Source organism: Arvicola amphibius, chromosome 14, assembly GCF_903992535.2.
Source record: "Arvicola amphibius chromosome 14, mArvAmp1.2, whole genome shotgun sequence".
Taxonomy (NCBI): domain Eukaryota; kingdom Metazoa; phylum Chordata; class Mammalia; order Rodentia; family Cricetidae; genus Arvicola; species Arvicola amphibius.
This window is the reverse complement of record NC_052060.1, coordinates 1,893,845-1,913,404: the sequence shown is the minus strand read 5'-3', so window position 1 is coordinate 1,913,404 and position 19,560 is coordinate 1,893,845. Positions and strand designations below refer to the sequence as shown.

General features: G+C 40.2%; 1 protein-coding gene across 4 annotated transcripts in view; it reads right to left on the bottom strand.

Annotated features, from left to right (window-relative positions):
- The window catches only part of Ash1l (ASH1 like histone lysine methyltransferase), a 147,716-nt gene that overhangs the window by 93,130 nt on the left and 35,026 nt on the right, over positions 1-19,560 (bottom strand). For all 4 annotated transcript variants that reach the window (XM_038311135.1, XM_038311133.1, XM_038311134.1 and 1 more), the window contains one exon: positions 13,080-17,634. In XM_038311135.1, the coding sequence (XP_038167063.1) occupies positions 13,080-17,634 (4,555 nt within the window). The remainder of the gene's footprint in view (positions 1-13,079; positions 17,635-19,560) is intronic.

Below are 19,560 nucleotides of genomic sequence, written 5' to 3'. Positions count from 1 at the left end.
CTAATAGTATGATAAAATAAAGCATCTAAGAAGTAAAAAGGCAAGGCATCAGTGAAGACTAAGAATTAATAGATAAGATTTCATATAAGGACAGATATATTCTTCCTAGCGAGGCATGTAGCCAAGTTAGAAGACAACAGTGGCCAAGAAGCTTGAGACGTCACTGCGCTCTATTAGCATTCCTGATGAATGGGAACAATGCAGATTAAGAGCCAGGGAAGAAAGGAACTGAAGAGCACTTTTAATAGTTTTCTCTCAGTCATAAACTAACATCCATCGGGGATATTTTCATGGCTGGTGTTTGGCCAGACTGTAGAGGTGGGAGGAAAAAGAAACAGAGAACAGGAGCTTGTTTAGGGTTGTGCATGTCATCACACACTACATTTCAGATGGTGTCTGTGCTGTCTGCTCTTGAGCTCCATCTTCAGTTTCTAAGCTATTTGGTAACTTTCCCCAAATTTTTTGGTCATCTTCAAAGTCTTCATGGAGGCTTCAACTATACCTTTGATCATCAGGGTATCCTGAGAATCACCCTGCCTGGCCTCACCCACCTCAGGGTAAAGAGGGTACAGGCACTTTCTTCAAAGCTCCTTCTTTTGGTGGCATCTGGAGCTGCTTAGGAGGCAGTGGGAGGTGGACTGGGGTCAGACCCCTGGAGATGGGTATTGGCAGCACTGTACAGCAATTCCTGAGAAACCGAAACAATTGAGAGAGAGAGGGCTTAGCTTACTTAGCTTCTGAGCCAGTTTTCATTTTCTGAAAGTAATGGAGGCCAGCAAAGTATCATTAGAATGTAATAGTTGACTGGAATAAAAATTCAGGAAAGCTATCATTTTTCATTTGTAAAAGTGTGTTCAAATCCCCTGCTCATACAGAGTAGAGGTGTTCTTAACAATACTGCATATTTAGAGAATAAAATGGTATCCACGAGATATGCTCAAAAGCAATGCTAACAGGTGCAGTAAGAGATGAGAATACCTGGGGGAAAAACAATGCCCAACAATTTAAAGTAAACAGAGTTAAGACTGGAAAGCAGTGCTGCTAAAGATGCATGAAGTATGTGAAGACTGGCCTATAAGTTTATCAACTATATAAACATACTGCCATGTATAATGTATCCATTATACAGTTCAGTGATTAGGGAAGAATAGGAGAATATCCAGAAAGAACTAACATGTCTCTTCCAGCAGAGACCCCCAACATATCTGTATGTCCAAACGTAAGACAAAACAAAATGCAGAGTGGAGTGCAGGACGGTGTCAACTAAGTACGGAGAAAAGCAAACTGGGTTTGATTGCTTCATCTTTAGTAAATTAAGGATCAGGAGCAAAGCAAATCAACACGCTTTACTCTGGCTTATTAAAGCACTCTAAACCATAAGACCATTTTAAGTCCCAAATGGTATAGTAAATGCAATGTCACCTTACAAAATTCAATGTGGCTTATACATGTTAGTAACTACTACATAGGAAGAGGTTCCTGATACTGGTCATGCTACCTTTCTCTTGGGGAGAGAATGTCAATGACTGAAACCAGGGTCTTGTGCTTCACTGAGCTGAAAATTCACCATTATTGTAAAAAATATTTTAGATGTTAAATACATAAGTAACTAACACATTTAAGTGAATATTCAATTTTAAAATAAGAACTTAAGGAAAGCAGAAACAAACTCTAGTCAGGAGTTGAAAGTAACCTATAGGCTTAGCAGTAATGGTGCACACCTTTAATCCTAGCACTCAGGAGGCAGGATCTCTGTGAGTTCTAGGCCTGCCTGGCCTACAGAGCGAGTTCCAGGACAGGCTCCAAAGCTACAGAAAAACCCTGTCTTGAAAAACAAATAGACAAACAAAGAAACTAACCTATAGCTATCAACATCTACCTTAAATGTAAAGTGAATACAATTAAGATGTCCTCCAAAAACAGGGACACTCAGGGGCAGGGAAGAACTTGCAAGATAGAAAGTCATCTGAAAAGAATCTTTTTAATGTACTGACTCTTTACCTTAGTTTCTCTAGGAATGGACTGATATCTCAGCCACAGCAATAATATCAGATGTACCAAGAGACTAATTGGATCCAGGTGTCCAGCTTTCTGTTTAGTTCTTTAATAAAGGACAAAGCAGTTTTCTGCTTCTCCTATTTATTTTTTTGTGCTTCTAATTCCCAGTTATCTTCTAAGCAGAGCTGCGACTTTGTTGTTCCAGCTTGGGGGAAGCATGACTCAGTCTCACTTGTAGTGAGGTAAGATTTGCTAGCAAAGATATGCAAAGACGATAACATTCTACAATGATATAAATTTAACCAAATAGCAAATATGAAAATATTTATTTTGCTGCTCATGCACATTTTGAAAGTATTGACAATGTTATCAATAAATAATACTGTTCTTTGAGTGTGGAAAAAAAAAGATATGCAAAGACTTGATTCCACAAAACAAGGTGTGTTTATATGAATTTATGATGGAGGAGTGTCTATGTGTTACTTTCATTTTTAATAAAAATACTGCCTTGGCCCTTTAAGAGACAGAAAATTAGGTAGGCGGAGTAGACAGAACAGAATTGTGGGAAAAAAGGAAGCAGAATTGGGGAGACGCTTCAGGCAGTCGCCATATGCAGTCGCCATGCTTCTCTTCTCTGAGATGGATGCAGGTTAAGATCTCTCCTGGTAAGCCACCCCTCGTGGTGCTATATAAATTACTAAATATGGGTTAAAGCAAGATATGAGAATCAACCAATAAGAAGCTACAGATAACAGGCCAGGGGCCAGGCAGTGTTTAAATGAATACAGTTTCCGTGTAATTATTTTGGGTAAAGCTAGACGGGTGGCGGGATACAGCCCCGCCGCTCCTTCTACAAATTGAAGCTCAAGAAAATGTGACACCACCTCAAAAAAAGTGCACAAACACAAACAAATAGAAGAAATAAATAAGTTTCCATCATTTCTCATTTCAATTTAGAACAAAGGACTATAGATGGAAATTCTTCAATTCATAGACTTTTCAATTAGAATATTCCTGGGGTCTCAGTACTCAGACCACAGCCTAGAAACATGTTTAGAAACTACATACACATAAGTAAAGCATTAATTACACAGAAAGCAGAGAACATATGCTTAAATAAAACTGTACTTATAATGAAGGTGCAGTGATTCTTAGGAGTCGACTCTTAACGCCTGCTGGTGATAAAGCATCTCTGTGAGGAAGGCAGCAGAGAGCCACTAAGCAGGAACCTGAGGCAACACAGACCAGGATGGTACATGGAGAGATATAAGACCTGAAAATAAACTCGGATATATAAAGAAACCTCAGAAGTCATTTGAATTACAGTATTTTTTAGTTTCATTAGTCCATTATTTGATAAACTTATAAGACAAGACTTTCAGAAAATATTTCCATCAATGAAGGCAAAAAGGGGAAGATGGTCTATATGGCATGCACATAGCAAGAAAAAGGGCAAGAATATCAGAAAACTGAAAAGGGAAAAAAGAACACAAATGGATTATGAACAATAACCTAAGCGCATAGTATCCACAAAAATAAGTGAAGACCAAATAGCTGTCATAGGGTTGCTTTAAAAAAAAATCTTGATTAAATCTACTTAAAAAAAAAAAAAAGAATGCTATTTTCACAGATAACTGGGAGTAAAGCAAAGAGTCAAACGGTCAAAGCTATCAGAATCAAGAGAAAACTGCCACAGATAGTGTCTCTGTGTGTAGAAAAGCAGAAGAATGCAAATACAAATACACAGCCGTGAGATGACTCTGTGAATAAAAGAGTTTGCTGAGCAAGCTTGAAGACCTGAACTAGGTCCCCGGAAGCCACCGAAGGAAGAGAGAATTGTTAACTGATCTCCATGTACATCCTAGGGCATGTGCGCTCTCTTATGGGAGCAAATACATGTGCATACGTACGTGAGCACACACACAGCAATACACTCTCACTCTAACTTGAAGAAAAATCGTAAACAAATTTAAAAAAGGAAAAAAAAAAAAAAAGCTGGGCATGGTGGCAGTCAGAGATAGATGGATCTCTGTGATTTGAGGCCAGCCTGGTGGTCTCCATAGGAGCTCCAGACCAGCAGGGATATACAGTGAGATTCTACTGCCTCAAAAAATAAATAAATAAATAAAACCCCGCCAGGTGGTGGTGGCACATGCCTTTAACTCCAGTACTCTATGGAGACAGAGGCAGGCAGAATTCCGTAAATTTGAGGCAAGTCTGGACTACAGAGCGAGAACCAGGACAGCCAGAGCTACAAAGAGAAACCCTGTCTTGTAAAACTAAAACACAACAAACAACAACAACAAAAATCTAACACCCACACGCTCACAATGAAAACAAGATTCAACCTAACTACTTCATTGAGGCCTTAACTATTTCAAAAAAATGAATTTTCATGGTGCTAAATATGAATTAGAAAGAACACACGGATTGAGCATCATTGACATATATATGACTTTGATTCCAGAACTCTGGAGGTAGAGGCAGATTAGCCTGGTTTACACAGTAGATTCCAGGTCAGCCAGAACTATATAGTAAGACTTGTCTCAAAGTAAGTAAACGAAAAAGAAAACAAGGAAACCAGTAATCTGGCCAGACAAATTTATTTCTTCCATCTAAATTCATATTAAAGTTTTTTTTTTTTTACAAATTTATATACTATATACTATATACCTTATTTGGAATTCAATAATAAACACTCACTAATTAGAAAATTATTTAAAAATGCTACAAACATCTTTGGATTAACCATGGAGAAACACACTAACTTGTGCTAGATTTAAAATGGTGCTTAGTGGTGAGTTCAAAGATGTAGACTTATTTCAAAACAGTGTTTTAAAGTAATTAAATAATTTCTTTCCAAAAATTAAAGCAGGGCACAAAATTTTAATTTTATGTGTGTGGTGTGCATGTCTGATTTGCATGTGGATATACATGTGGTGGTCTGAGTGAGGCTCATGTCGGGACCATCTTCAATTGGTCATACACCTTAATAATTGAAGTAGGGATTTCTCAAACTCACAGCTTGTGATACTGACAGTTTTGCTTGCCAGCTTGCTATGAAGAACCCCTGTCTCTACCTGCTAAGGATGGAGTTACAGGCAGGATGCTGTGTACCTCAGGCTTATATGCGTTCTGGCATTTAAACTGATGAGCTATTTCCCTAGCCTCAGTATTTGGAGACTTTGATGAAGTATTTTGTTACTGGATTTAAATTCTAAATCTATTCCTCAATCTCTTGAACACAACAGCGCTACACGTTTCTTGTCAATAATTTGAAAGGTGGGATAAAAGCTGATCTTTAATAAAAATAGGTGTTTCTGACTATAAGAAATACATTTACAGAAAGCAATTGCATTTCATTTACCATATTAAATGCACTAAGAGGAGGGAAAGATTCATCAGAGTCTGTGCTAAAAACAACCCACCCCCCAAAGTACCTTCTCCCCCCCGCCCAATCTAACTGGGGAATTCCTCACAAAGCAAAAATCAGATCATTTACTAGGAAGGTGGAGACAGGAAGGGATATGGCTGGGTGGAGAGGAAAATAAGGCAGGAGACAAGGAGCTCAGGATTTAGTTTTCGAATAGATGGCAGTCAGTCTGAGAACGTGTATAGACAGGCTACCCATTCTGTCTGAGGATTCTGTAGAGGTAAGACCCAGTGGCTGCTCTGCTTCTCTGACCTTTCACCCCTAATATCTGACTCAGGTTTTTATTAAGACCAATTAGATTTGCGCTACAGATACATGTATATACCCCCCCCCACATGTACAAACACATAATTAAAAATAAATATTAAAAGAAAAACTCACAAAACTTTGAGTTAGTATTGGTATGGATAGATTCTAATTGGTAGGGTGCATGCCTAGCACACAGCAAACACTGGCACTGATACCCATGCAATTCCACAAGACTGAGGCAGGTGATCCTCGGCTACACAGCCAGTTTTGAGATGAGCCTGGACTACTACATGAGACCAAAAACCAAAAAACAGCCAGCCAAACAATAAAAAAACATACCTAGATAATAATTTTAGAAAATGCTGAAAAGTCAAGTTTAGACATTCCATGTCAGATACCCGGTCTCACTAGACATATTTCATATCTACCTAATATAATCAAATAATAGATTCAATTACCAGGAATAGATGAAACGAGGAAACCTAGTCTCTGTAATTAAGTATAGAATGTTAAGACCATTAAGTCTTTCATGGTTAGTACAGAACAACATATAAATTAAACAACTGGGTGCCTGTATTTGTCTGTGGCCTGTGCAGATATGATAGCCAGACACAGCAGGATATCATCCCCAGATGCTTTTCTATTTATTTATGTACTTTATGTATATGGCTGTTTGTCTGCATGTACACTTGCACACCAGAAGAGGGAATAAGATCCCATGGGACTACAGTTACAGGTGACTGTGAGCCACCATGTGGTTGCTGGGAAATGAACTCAGGACCTGTGAAGAACAGTGCTCTTAACCACTGAGTCACCCCTCCAGCTCCACAAAACTATATTTTTCTTTCTCTCATTTTTTTTTTCTTTTCCGCCAAGACAGGTGTAGCCTTGGCTGTCCTGGAACTCACTGTAGACCAAGTTGGCTTCAAATTCTGAGATTCGACTGCCTCTGCCTCCCCAGTGCTACCACTGCCATCTTATTTTTAAGACAAGGTCTTAAATGGAACCTGGAGCGTACCACTCTGGCTAGATACCATGTTTGGCTTTTTGTTGTTGTTTGTTTCTTAATGGATATCCATGATTTGAACTTGGATATTCATGTTTGCAAAGCAAGCACTATGCTCACTGAGCCATTTGGCCAGCCCTGGATTATTATTCTTTTGCTGGTTTAAGTCAAGAAATAAGTCAGTTTGATGCTTGTGGGTTGTTTGCTTTGTTTTATTTTTTGAGAAAGGTTTCTCTGTGTAGTCCTGGCTGTTCTGGAATTCACTATGTAGGCCATGTTGGCTTTAAACTCAGAGATCTGCCTGTCTCTAAGTGCTGGGACTTAAGGTATGTGCTACCACAGCCAGAGTTGTGGTTTGTTTGTTTGGTTTTTTTATGTGTATGGGTGTTTTGCCAGTCTTTGTGTGCCTGATGCCCACAGAGTCCATAAGAGGGCATCAGACTGCACGACTGAATTTACAAACAACTCTGAGCTGCCTTATGGGTTCTCTGGAAGAACAATCAGCTGACACAGACAAGAAACCCACATATAGTAGTAATAATAAGGAGAAGCTCCACCCCTTGAAAGGGAAGATCTACAGGCATCACTTCCAGTTGCTCTGCACAGAACTGTTTCCTTTCCATTGTTTAGCCAACCATGTAGCTCTATCAGCATGGGCTCCTGGGTATTCATGGTTATTGCCCAATGTTAACATTATTTAGTCACGAGAATTGTTGGCACTGAAAGTTATTTCACAATTTTAATTTTCCAGAGGTAATTTGACAATTTTTTTAAAAAATACTACGTATATGTGTCTAAGTCAGGGGTGGGACATTTCAGGTGGCGATCAATTTAAAACAATAGCTTGTTTTTAAAACTTTTATTCCTCAAGAATAAAGACCATCACAACAGCAACCACAAGCTGAGAAAAATTCACAAAAGACACAAACAAATTAGTACATAAACTAATCAGAACTGCTATAAAATAGCATTTTTTTTTTTTTTGGACAGGGTCACACTATGCAACCCTGGCTGACCCTAGAGCTTGTGTAGACCAGGCTAGCCTCAAACTCATACAGATCTGTCTGCCTATGCCTCTAAAGTTCAGGGATTAAATGTGTATGCCACCAGGCCAATTGGTATGAAAATTTGCTTATTCATATATTTTTTACTTTTCATTTATTCTTCAGCCTCCAGAAACTTAACAACCGCTGTCAGACTGACAGCGTAACCGCTGGAGTACACACCGTCTTTTTCCAGTCCTCCTTTCATGATGATCTTTTCTACACTGATCTTAGGGTAGGGCTACTCTATACCTTAAACTTACTCTCACAAGTTGTCCTCTGACCTCCACACATATTAACTCCTTTCTATTCCCACACGAAAGGCAAGCATGTCACAGCACATGTATGTGGAGCTCAGAGCACAGTTTTAGTTCTCCTTCCACCGAGTGGTCAGTAGATTTGGCAGAAAGTGCTTTTTATAGCTGTGCTATTTTGCCAGTCCCTTTCCACTTAATTTTTCTTTTAAAAATCTTATTATGTATATTATGTATACAGTACTCTGTCTGCATGTATGCCTGCAGGCCAGAAGAGGGCACCAGATCTCATTTTAGATGATTGTGAGCCACCATGTGGTTGCTGGGAATTGAACTCAGTACCTCTGGAAGAGCAGCCAGTGCTCTTAGCCAATAAGCCATCTCTCCAGTCCCTCCTTTTAATTTCTTAAGACAGGGTCTCTCACAGACTGGCCAATTAATGCCAGGGACTAGCCTAGGTGTCCTGCAATCCTTAGCTGTGGTTACAGGCACATGCTACCACATTTGGCTTCTCCAAAGGTGTTGGGAAATCCATTACGTAGACGGAGCTATCTCTCTAGTCCCTTCCCCCCAAGCCTGTCTTTGAGGATTTGCTATGTAGTCTTGCAATTTACTTTGTTACCCAGCATGACCTCAAATTTTCCTGCCTCCGACTTTCTAGTGCTGAGGCTGTGTCTTCCTGTCCCCAGGTTTATTTATTTTATTTTATGAGTGTTGTGCCTGCATGTATATCTGTATAACACATGTGTGCCTGGTACCCAAGGAGGTCAGGAGTCATTGGAGCCCCAGGAAAAAGAGTCACAGATGACAGATGTTTGGGAGCTACCATGTGGTACTGAGGATAGAACTTAGGTTGTCTTTAATAACAAAGGTATTTAACTACGGAGCTATCAATTTGATCCCTGTGTTTTTCGAACGTGCCCAATGTGCAGCTTTTATTTTTAGGATCTCTGTCTCTGTCCGTCCGTCCGTCTGTCTGTCTCTCTCTCTTTCTCTCTCTCTCTCTCTCTCTCTCTCTCTCTCTCTCTCTCTCTCTCTCTCTCACACACACACACACACACACACACACACACACACTCACTCATATCTTGACACAGGACAGAATGACAGATAAGGGACAGGAGAAGGAAAAGAAGTTCTCATTTAACAAATATTTGAAAAGGAGACCATATTCGTTTATATACAGATACGTCAAATAAGTGTCAAAGCAGTGTCATGTGCAAAGTCTAAGCACACAGCCTTCCTTTGTTCTTTTTTTTTTTTTTTTTTGGTTTTTCGAGACAAGGTTTCTCTGTGGCTTTGGAGCCTGTCCTGGAACTAGCACTTGTAGACCAGGCTGGTCTCGAACTCACAGAGATCCGCCTGCCTCTGCCTCCCGAGTGCTGGGATTAAAGGCGTGCGCCACCACCGGCAGCCCCTTCCTTTGTTCTTAGCTAAAAGCATACAGTTGTCTGCAAACCTCAAAACAAACTCCACTTATAATAAAAAGAATGTCTTAAGCACTTCGTGAAATCCTTGTGACCTATATAAGGTTTTACCTTATCGAATTGGACCCCCATCCAAAACAACTCTACAGTCACCCACGTACATAAATCACATTTCCACTAAGAAACAAAACAGGCCTTAAAAAGTTTTCATAAAAATACCTACTCAGGCTGCTGCAGAAAGTAACAGAGTTGTATCTCTGCCCTCCGCCCCACGATAATACAGGCCAGGCTGGTCTTAACTTAGACTCCTGTGTCCAGGACTGCACGTAAAGGCCAGTGCATCATCTAGCTTAACTTCTCTCTTGAGATATAAATCTATGTCTTATAAAATAGCAAGAAGGATAAGGCTGTTTTTTCTTTCCTTTTAGTTTTTTAAAAATAACTATTTGTGTGTGTATTAGTGTTTGCCCACATGTATGCATGTACACCACATACATGTATGATGCCCTAAGAAGTCAAACAGAATATCAGATCTTCCAGAACTGGAGTTACAGACAATTGTGTGCTAACATGTGGGTGCTGGGAAACTAAACCTGGGTCCTCTGCAAAAGCTGTCAGTGTGGTTAAACACTGAGTCATATCTCCAATTTCCCTAAAACTTTTTTCTTTCTCTGTTTCCTTTGCGTAACACCCAATTTCCCATAATCACATTACCATTCAACTAAGTGCCCCAAAGAGGTATCTGGAAATGCTGTTTCTTTTCCTTTCTCTTCCTCTGAAATGAGTTCTCTTACTGTGTACCTTTCAACACTCTGCTGGCAGGGTCTGCAAACAGATCAGACTTCCTCTGCTAATCCACCATTTTCACACTGCTGTCCTATATTACAAGGACTGATTATCCTTCTGCTTTATATCTTTGACTTTGGGGGCAAAGAGCCTTAAGTTTTATACATGTTAGGCAAGTACTCTACCACTGAGCTACAGTCTCTCAAATTCTTTCTTCTTCTAGCAAGATTTTTTTTTTGAAGTTGTGTTTGAGTTACTTTTCAGTTCAGGATGTTCAAAATATACTTTTCACCCTGGTTGCTCATCCCAACTTTTTTACCCTTAGGCTGTGCTAACTGGACAGGAGGTAGTTCTCTCCCATCCCTCTAGCCGTTCTGCAGTAACAACAACACACGCTTCTCTCAATTATGTCATCCGCACTGCTTGCCCCGTGCTGTCTGACTTCCTTCCCTGCACTGACAAAGATAAGTGGTCAGGCATCAGGTCTTTGTTCAATATCACATGCCAATAACTACAACAGTGCTCAAGTTTTGGAAATAAACCAATGAATGAGAAAATTAATGAATAAATGTATGTACAGTGTTCTGTTTCTCCAGTGAAACGTTAATGCTGAGTGTCCTATTTTATTTTACGTCTTTTTCTCAACAAGCCATTCTCTGAATTAGGCCCCTCATTTTATAGAATCCTATAATCCCTCTTTTGTACATTTTATTACAAAAACAAAATTTCCTCTTTTCTTGTACTTTGAAGATAAGCTCATACAATAAAGCTCTGCCTGGCTGGGAATTTGCTACACATGTAGTGATCTTCCTGTTGCTGTTTCCCAAGCACTAGGATTACAGTCATGCACCAGCACACCCAACTTCACAAGAGGGAAACTGAGTAGAATTTCTGTTATTATCCTTCTCTTACATAGAAAAATGAAATGTACATCCCAATCCCTATTCTAAACAAGGGCTCCAAAAGTACAATACTTAATATCCAAAAACTAGCATTGGTGGCCAGGCAGTGGTAGTGCACACCTTTAATCCCAGCACTCGGGAGGCAGAGGCAGGCGGATCTTTGTGAGTTCGAGGCCAGCCTGGCCTACAAAGTGAGTTCCAGGACAGCCAGGACTGTTACACTGTCTTGGAGGAAAAATTAGTCTACAAGAAAAATTAATCTACAAGAGCTAGTCCCAGGACAGGCTCCAAAGCCACAGAGAAACCCTGTCTCAAAAAACCAAAAAAAAAAAAAGTAAACTAACAAGAAATTAAAAACAAAGAAACAAAAATCCTCCTGGCGGTTAAAAAATAAAAGGAAGCCAGGCGGTATGGTGGTGCACACCTTTGATCCCAACACTCATCAGAGAACGGGTTCTCTGTGATTTTCAGCTCAACCAGATAGACTTAGTGCATTCGTTCCTGGACAGCCAGAGCTACGTAGTGGGACCCTGCCTCAAAAGACAGATAAACAACAAACAAATATTTTACCCAGGGTGTGGTAATGGTGAACACCTTTGATCCCTGCACTGGGAGGTAGAGGAAGGTGGGTACTCTTTGAGTAGGGCCATCCTGGTCTACACAGTTCAAAGACAGCCAGGGGTACATAAAGGCCTCAAAATAGAACAAAACAAAATTTTATTTTACTTTTAGGTATTTGAGTGTCTGTCCTGCATGTAGGTCTGCGCACCATTTACACGGTAGGTGCCTATGCAGAAGAGGTTGTCAGATCCCTGGAACTGGAGCTACAAAGTGAATCATTAAATCTGGACCCTCTGTAAGAACAGTTATTGGTCTAAAGTGGTGAGCAACTTCTCCAACCCCCCTTTGGGTCTACATTTTTAAGAAGTAAATTTGCCTAATCTACTAAGACAGATTTTGATTTTTCCAATTTCACTGAATAAAGAAATTAGAAAAAACCCTACTGGTCCCTGAGGGGTCTTTTTCCTCTCCAATATACACATTTTTACCCTTTTAAAAGAATAAGGATAGAAATGAATTGCTCTTTGCTCACTATGGTGAGCATTACAGTATCATTCAGCTCTAATAATCCTGCCCAAGTTATCTCTAGAAAATCAGACAGAAATACACATATAAAATTTACTTATAGCATCAGACTTTATAGTTAATTTACAAACCCTTTAAAGATTATAGTAATTGCTAAGGTATGCATATCCTTTATTTGCATAAGCAATGACTTCAGTTTTATTTCTATCTTCTCTCATATCAAAAAAATTTTTTTCTAAGAGAATGATTTGGGTATCGTTCATGTCTTTTTATATCTAATTGAAATAACTTTGATGAAGATACCTAAAAGTAATCTGGAACATAAAGCCTTTCTGAATACTAAGTCCAGTCTTAGTCCTGAAACCAGATGGTGGTGGCACACACCTTTAATCCCAGCACTTGAGAGGCAGAGGCAGACGCATCTCTGTGAGTTTGAGGCCAGCCTGGCCTACAAAGTGAGTTCCAGGACAGCCAGGACTGTTACACTGTCTTGGAGGAAAAATTAGTCCTCAAAAGTTTTCCTCTACTGAGACATGGGAATTCTGTGGAACATAGACGCACTTGCAATTACTTGACTACCATACAAGTGTCTTGGCCATTTCTTGATTAAGGAACGAAGCACAAGCATTTGTGTAAAGAATTGGAGCATTTTTCCTGGTTTCCAAAGTTTTTTTTAAATGATGCTTCTCAAAAAATAATAAATATAATGTAGAACAAAGATATTCCTCACTTTTTACATCTAAGTAAAATAGAAACTTTGAGGATTTCAAAATATATAGAAACAAAAATAAAGTATAAATTTAAGAAAACGGTTAAGTATATGAATCAAGAAAGCAGTGGGAAAATAATTTATTCCTGTTAACACAAATAATAGACAACAAAATACCCCTCTTACCTGCCAATGTTTGAATTGCCCTTTCACTGGAAGGCAGGGCTTCCTTTCTGAGAGGCCGATTCTGGGCAGTATCTTGCACAGGAAAGAGTCCAGGGCTGTCAGTTAATTTCTTGCGGCAATTGGAGTTAGGGTTTGAAACTCTGCAGTTGCCTATTGCACTTGTAAAAAGGTTCATGTGTTCATCACTGCTAGCTGGCTCAGAACTGGGAGTAAATCCTCCAAGGGACAAACTTGGGGAACTTTCCGAACAGTCAATCTGTAAAGGCGTTTGCAATCCCAAGGCTAAAGAACTCGATTCCGAAGGCTCTCGAGAAACCCACTGTTCTTCTCTGTTTATTAAGCTCTTTGAAGGAGAGAGATGAGGGCAGGACATGTGGCACCTGTGCTTTTCCTTATGTTTATATCGATCTCCAACAGTATCCTTTCCAAACCGGTAACGCTTCAAAGATTCCAAGACAGATCTGGAAGAGCCAGAGTCCATGGAAACCTGGGGTTGCTCAGAGCGGTGCTCTCTGTGTTTGTGACGGTGTCTGTGTTTATGCTCCACCATCCAACCATAAGCCATCTCAGGAGGTACACTGGGGTAGGTGCTCATGGAAAGGAGAGGCGTCCTGCTGGTTGTGAGAAATGCCTCCTGTCTAAGGAGCTTATGCTTTTTCTTATGGTATTTGGTAGGATTGAGCAATAAATGACCAGCATGCATATAGGAAGGAGGTGGCAGTGGAGTGCTGAATGACGGAGATGGAGGTGGTGGATAAAGAGTGGGGGGATACCTTCCATAATAACCTAGCCCTATTGGAGCAGCTGTAAGGGGTGAAGGAGAGTAAGGCATGCCATAGGAAGGATAAAATCCAGTACCAGATAAAGGAAAACTGAGGCTGTGCATAAATGGCATTTCTGCCACTGCCTCCCTCATCTTAGGGGGCCTCCCTCTTTTCTTTTTTAAATCAGGCTTCCGAATGTAGTGCAAAGGGTCTAAGGGAAAAGAAGGATGTGTATAGAAGCTATTAAAGTTGATTCGAAAAATAGTGGGCAGGAGGTCTCGGGGGATAAAATGACGGCTGCGATGGGTGATCCGAATCTCGCTCAGACGACTTATTAGCTCCTCTAGCTCTGCGAGAAAGTCTGGATCCTGCCTATTGCGAAGCTGGGGATATTTCTTTTTCCGTTTTCGTTTCTGTCTTTTTATTTTATCATAGCTGAGATAATCGTGACTCCTGCGCTTACATTTGTGTTTATGTTTTTCTTTAAGACTGTTCAGGACAGTAGATGTTTCAGGGGGAATCAGAGAAATGTGTTCAAAAGAATGTCTCCTCTTTTTCTGTCCACAAAACTTCTCTGCCCTGTCTGATGTGCTGTTATTATCTGTCCCAATGCCACTATCACTGGGAATAGTCTCATCGCTATGAGACTCACTAACTGGGGAAGGAGTAGCTTCTTTCAAGGACGTGAGTTCACTCAAATGAGAAGGAGAATTTGGCAACAAAGTAGGAGGAGATAATCGCCTCCTCCCCTTGGAAGCTTTCTTCATTGCAAGAGTCTGAATCATACTGCCCTGTCTGGAGTGCATATGCAAATATGGCACTGAACTAGGTTCAACAAAGCCTGCGTCACTACTAACAGGACTCTGACCTCCACTAGTCCCAGAAGACTGAGAGCAAACAGGTGACGGAAGGATCTCTGAGCTACTAGCAGGTGAAGGCAGTAAGGGAGGGAGGATCTGTCCTAGTGCTGACCCAGCTGCCTGCTGAGCTGTTTGTTCAAGCACAGCAAGGCTGGCAGGGCTACCAGAAAGAAGGCCATTTAAGACAGTTTTTGGTTTCCGACCCCTCCTCTTCCCTATATAAATGGTTCCTTTCTTACTGACATTTATTTGTTGGCCCAATTTAGAGCCAAATGTGGCAGCAAGACTTGATACTGTATTATGAAGTTTGGATTGTACTTTTCCTTTATTACTTGATTCTACAGAACTTGAAAGAATCTGATTCAACAGTTTTTTTCTCTTTAAAGTCTTCATTTTATTTATTTTGCGAATAATTGTTTTCATTAATTGTCCATTGTTTCGCTTGCTAATTTTTTTTTCTGGTTCCATTTCAAGGTCACTCATACTACAGACACTTTGCCTATGACTGTCATCTAAGTCATCTGTATCCTGAAGCTGATCCTCACTCTCAAAGAAATCACTGCTACTTCTATGGTTTTCACTTTCAGACTCTAGCTTACTTGGACTTTCAGTAGCAACAAATGGAGCCACTGACAGCACAGGCGGCTTCATCTTCACTGGAGATCTCCTCGGCCTCTTAGGCCTGCCTCTCTTTTTTGGAAAAGGAGATACAGACAAACTTTGTTTGAAGGAAGGAATTTCAATTTCTGGCTGTAAAATTGGGGGTTCTTGTTCTTCTTTAGACTGTAAAGAAAAAACTTTAGAGGCAGGTATTTTCAAAGTCCTTTTAGGTGGACCTTCTAGTTGAGGCATTTCCTTGGATTTAGGTCTTCCTCTTTTGGGTTTATAAATATCCGACAAAAGATCACTAGTGACACACATACTGGAGGAAAGTTTGTGAGCAATAAAAGATTTATGAGATGGGTTTTCACTGTCAGTTAAGAGAGCAAGAGATGGAGCTGTAGACTTACTCAACTTTGGCAATCGGCGTTTAAGAAAGTCGTGATCAACGAAAGACGCTGCTCCGATATTTTTCATAAACTTAGCTGGTTCAGAACTACTTGATAGTGAGCTACATGAAACATTTTTAAACAGCTCAGATCTTTCTAAATCTAGTCCTTTTGGAGACCGACATGTGCTTCTTGCCACCACTTTAGTCCACCGAGGTTTTCTTCCTTTCCTTTTTTTTAATGGTTTGGACTGGAAACTAGTGCTCAGGCTTTCCGCAACTTGGCAGTGTTTGTCTGACGCAGCTACTGTACCAAGCTTTAAAAAGGGTTTGTTACTAAATAAACTAGTAAAGTTAACAACTGAAGGAGTAATTGTGTGAATACCAGAGTCAGAAGCCAAACTTGGCTTTTTCCCCAAGGAAGAACTTATTCTAGGAATATCTAGATGTGTATTTTTTGATTCACTGATTTCCTTATCAATTCCTTTGCACTCAATACTTATGCTATGACTTAATGGCCTATGACCAACATTCAAGTGAGAACTTTCAGCAGTAAACTGGTTCTTTCCAAGAGATTCAGAAATTTCTTCCATTTGTTCTGCTGTAGAATTTAAAAGTAACGGGTTTGGAGCCAATTGTGAAGAAGTTTCGGGGGAACTTCTGGTTAAAGGATTAATAGATACAGTAGGTGTAGGGGAAGGAAGATTGCTTTCTCCTACTGTACCAAAGGGAGACTTAGCTGTAGATGCATCAGAGGCACCTCCCATCTGAAAGTCTGAAGAAGTGCAATAGACAGGAGGTTGCTTTTCATGCTTTGAGGTCTCAAAGGCTCCCCTTTCATTAGATGAGAAATTGTCTTGCTGAATGCATGTTCCTTCATTATACATTTCTTTCTCCAAATTAGTAATTTCTTTTCGGACTGAAAACTTTTCCAACATGCTTTCTTTACTATGCCGCAGAACATTCTTCTCAAAAGTTTTGATGGTGGCACTGTCTTTTAGAGACTCAGGAAGTTCTTGACTTTCATGATTATTGATGTTTGCACTACAACAAGCCTTAAGTTGTTCCTGAGTGGGAAGCAGTGCTTCAGTTTTAAGGTTTAAGGCATCTTTATTGCCCAGTCCTGCCAGAGGACAACTCACTAATTTCTTTCCAATGTCCTTATTAACCAGTCCCATTGCTGAACCCGCTACAATCTTCTTCGTAACATCCTTGGCCACTAGGCCAACTGTAGAACTCAATTTCTTTCCCAACTCTTTATTAACCAGTCCAACTACAGTGCCAAGTCCTAATTTCTTGCCAGACTCTTTATTCACTAACCCTGGAACAATACCAATTCCTAGCTTCTTTCCTGAATCTTTGCTCAGCAGTCCTACTGTAGTGATAGTCCCTGGCTTTTTGCCTAAGTCTTTATTAATGAATACTGTTGTAGTGCCAGTTCCCAATTTTTTCACAGAGTCCTTACTAATCAATCCTACCGCTGCATTGAACATAGGCTTTTTCCCTGAATCTTTAGTCACCAACCCAACTGCTGTGCTAAGAGCTGGCTTTTTAATTAAGTCCTTATGAATTATTCCAGCTATAGAGCCAACACCTGGTTTTCTGATTAAGTCCTTGCTAACCAATCCTACTGTAGTGCCAGTTCCTAACTTCTTCGGTTTTGTCTTGGAAGACTTGGAAGGAGGACAGGTAGCAATGAGCTGTGCCAACTTTTCTGTTACACTAGTTCCTCCATTAAGTAATGCTCTGTCTTTTACATCAGGATCCCGTCCGCCAGCAAGAGATGGTGCTGCATTAATGTAATCCACCATTTGTGAGTGTACCGGAGAAAGCTTCTTAGACAAAGGGTTATTTTCTCCCTGTGAATGAAGATGGATGCTTTCTTCAGATTGGCATTCCATGGCTGAAGCATCACCTGCTTTCTTGTACAGTTTTGAAGGGTCCTAAAATTTGAACAAGAAAAAGGTTTCAGATAGAGCAAATCTTCTAACACTTTAATTTTACATTATAATCCAACAAATTGACTACATCTCTCTTCTCTCTCTCTCTCTCTCTCTCTCTCTCTCTCACACACACACACACACACACACACAAATGCACATGTGTGTCACTAATGCAGGGACTCACACAAGCCAGAAGATTTCCTGGAGCAAGAGCTACAAGCTGTTGTAAGCCTTCCAAAATAGGTGCTGGGGAAAAACTAAGGTACTCTGAAAAGAGTAATAAGCATTTTCAACACTAAGCCATCTCTCTAGACTTGGGAAAATATTTTTAAGAAAATTAGTGTTAAGTGGAGCATATTGGTACATGACTATAACCTCAACACTTGTGAGGCTGAGGCAGGAGTACAGCGATGAGTCTGAGCCCAGTCAGTTCAAGGCCAGACTGAGCCATGTCTTAAAAATTGAGATTGCCTCTAAAAGTCAACACAACAACAAAAATCTACCAGGGGGCTGGAGAGATGGCTCAGAGGTTAAGAGCATTGCCTGCTCTTCCAAAGGTCCTGAGTTCAATTCCCAGCAACCACATGGTGGCTCACAACCATCTGTAATGGGGTCTGGTGCCCTCTTCTGGCCTGCAGGCATACATAGAGACAGAATATTGTATACATAATAAAAAAAAATCTACCAGGCAAGATAGGTCATTGGGTAAATGGACTTGACACCAAGCTTGACAACTTAAGTTGTTATTTTATATGGTTAAAAGTTATAAAAAATACCCAAATTTCTATCAAAATAACAGAAGCAACTAACTATATCTAACTACAAATCAATAATATGGTATTACAGAAAATATTTTAAGTTGGGTGTAGTTATGAGATCTATTAATTCTGGCACATGTAAGGCAGGAGGATTTCCATGCATCTGAATTAATCCTAGGCTATAGAGTTAAGACCGTGTCACCAACAGAAGAGGACTTGGGAGATGGCTCAGGGAGCAAGGCACTTGCTGTGTGTGAGCATCAAGATCTGAGTTCGGAGCTCAGCACTCATGTAAGAGCCAGATGTGATACCTGTAGCTGAGCACTGAAGACAGAAACAGGAGGATCCTGGGGATGTAAGCATCAGTTTCAGCCGGAGACCACACAAAAAATTAGGCAGAGACCTAAAGAACACACCATCAACTTTTGACCTTGAAAAGTGTGTGCTGAGGTAAACATGCTCACCTACACACACACACACACACACACACACACACACACACACACACACACACACACACACAGAGAGAGAGAATATTCTGAAATATTGTTAGATATATTGTGATAAAATAAGTAATCATATTAATATCATTCAGAACCAAATAAATTTGACAAGAAACGAGCTGGAGGTGTAGCTCCTAAGAGCACGTGCCTAGAATGCTCATGTTCATGGGACCATGTACATGTGTGAAGGCCATAGCACAATTTTGTGGCGTTAGTGCTCTCTTTCTACCTCCATGTGGGCTCTAGGAGATGTGCCACCTAACTGGCTTCACAAGGTACTCTTCTAACCTTGTCTCAAAAAGAGTAACCAATAGAAAAATGTTATTATCGATATTTAAATTATCATGTATAACTTCAACAGCAAGTTTTTCTTGCTATATAACTTAATGAAGAAAGGTAAGATTCCCCCTACTCTTAGCACATAAAAAAAGGCTTTTTGGGGAGAAGGGTATTTTGAGATGGTATGTATATATCATCCAGCTTAGCCTATAAGTTAAGATCCTCCAGGGATAATAGGTGTGTCAACATGCTCACAGACACCAGGAGTTTCAGATTCCTTGCGGCCCAATGTGGGTTCTGCGAACTGCACTCTGGTTCTCTGGTGGAACAGTCAATTATTTACCTGCACAGCAATCACGAGCCTTGAATTCCTTTTATAACTTATT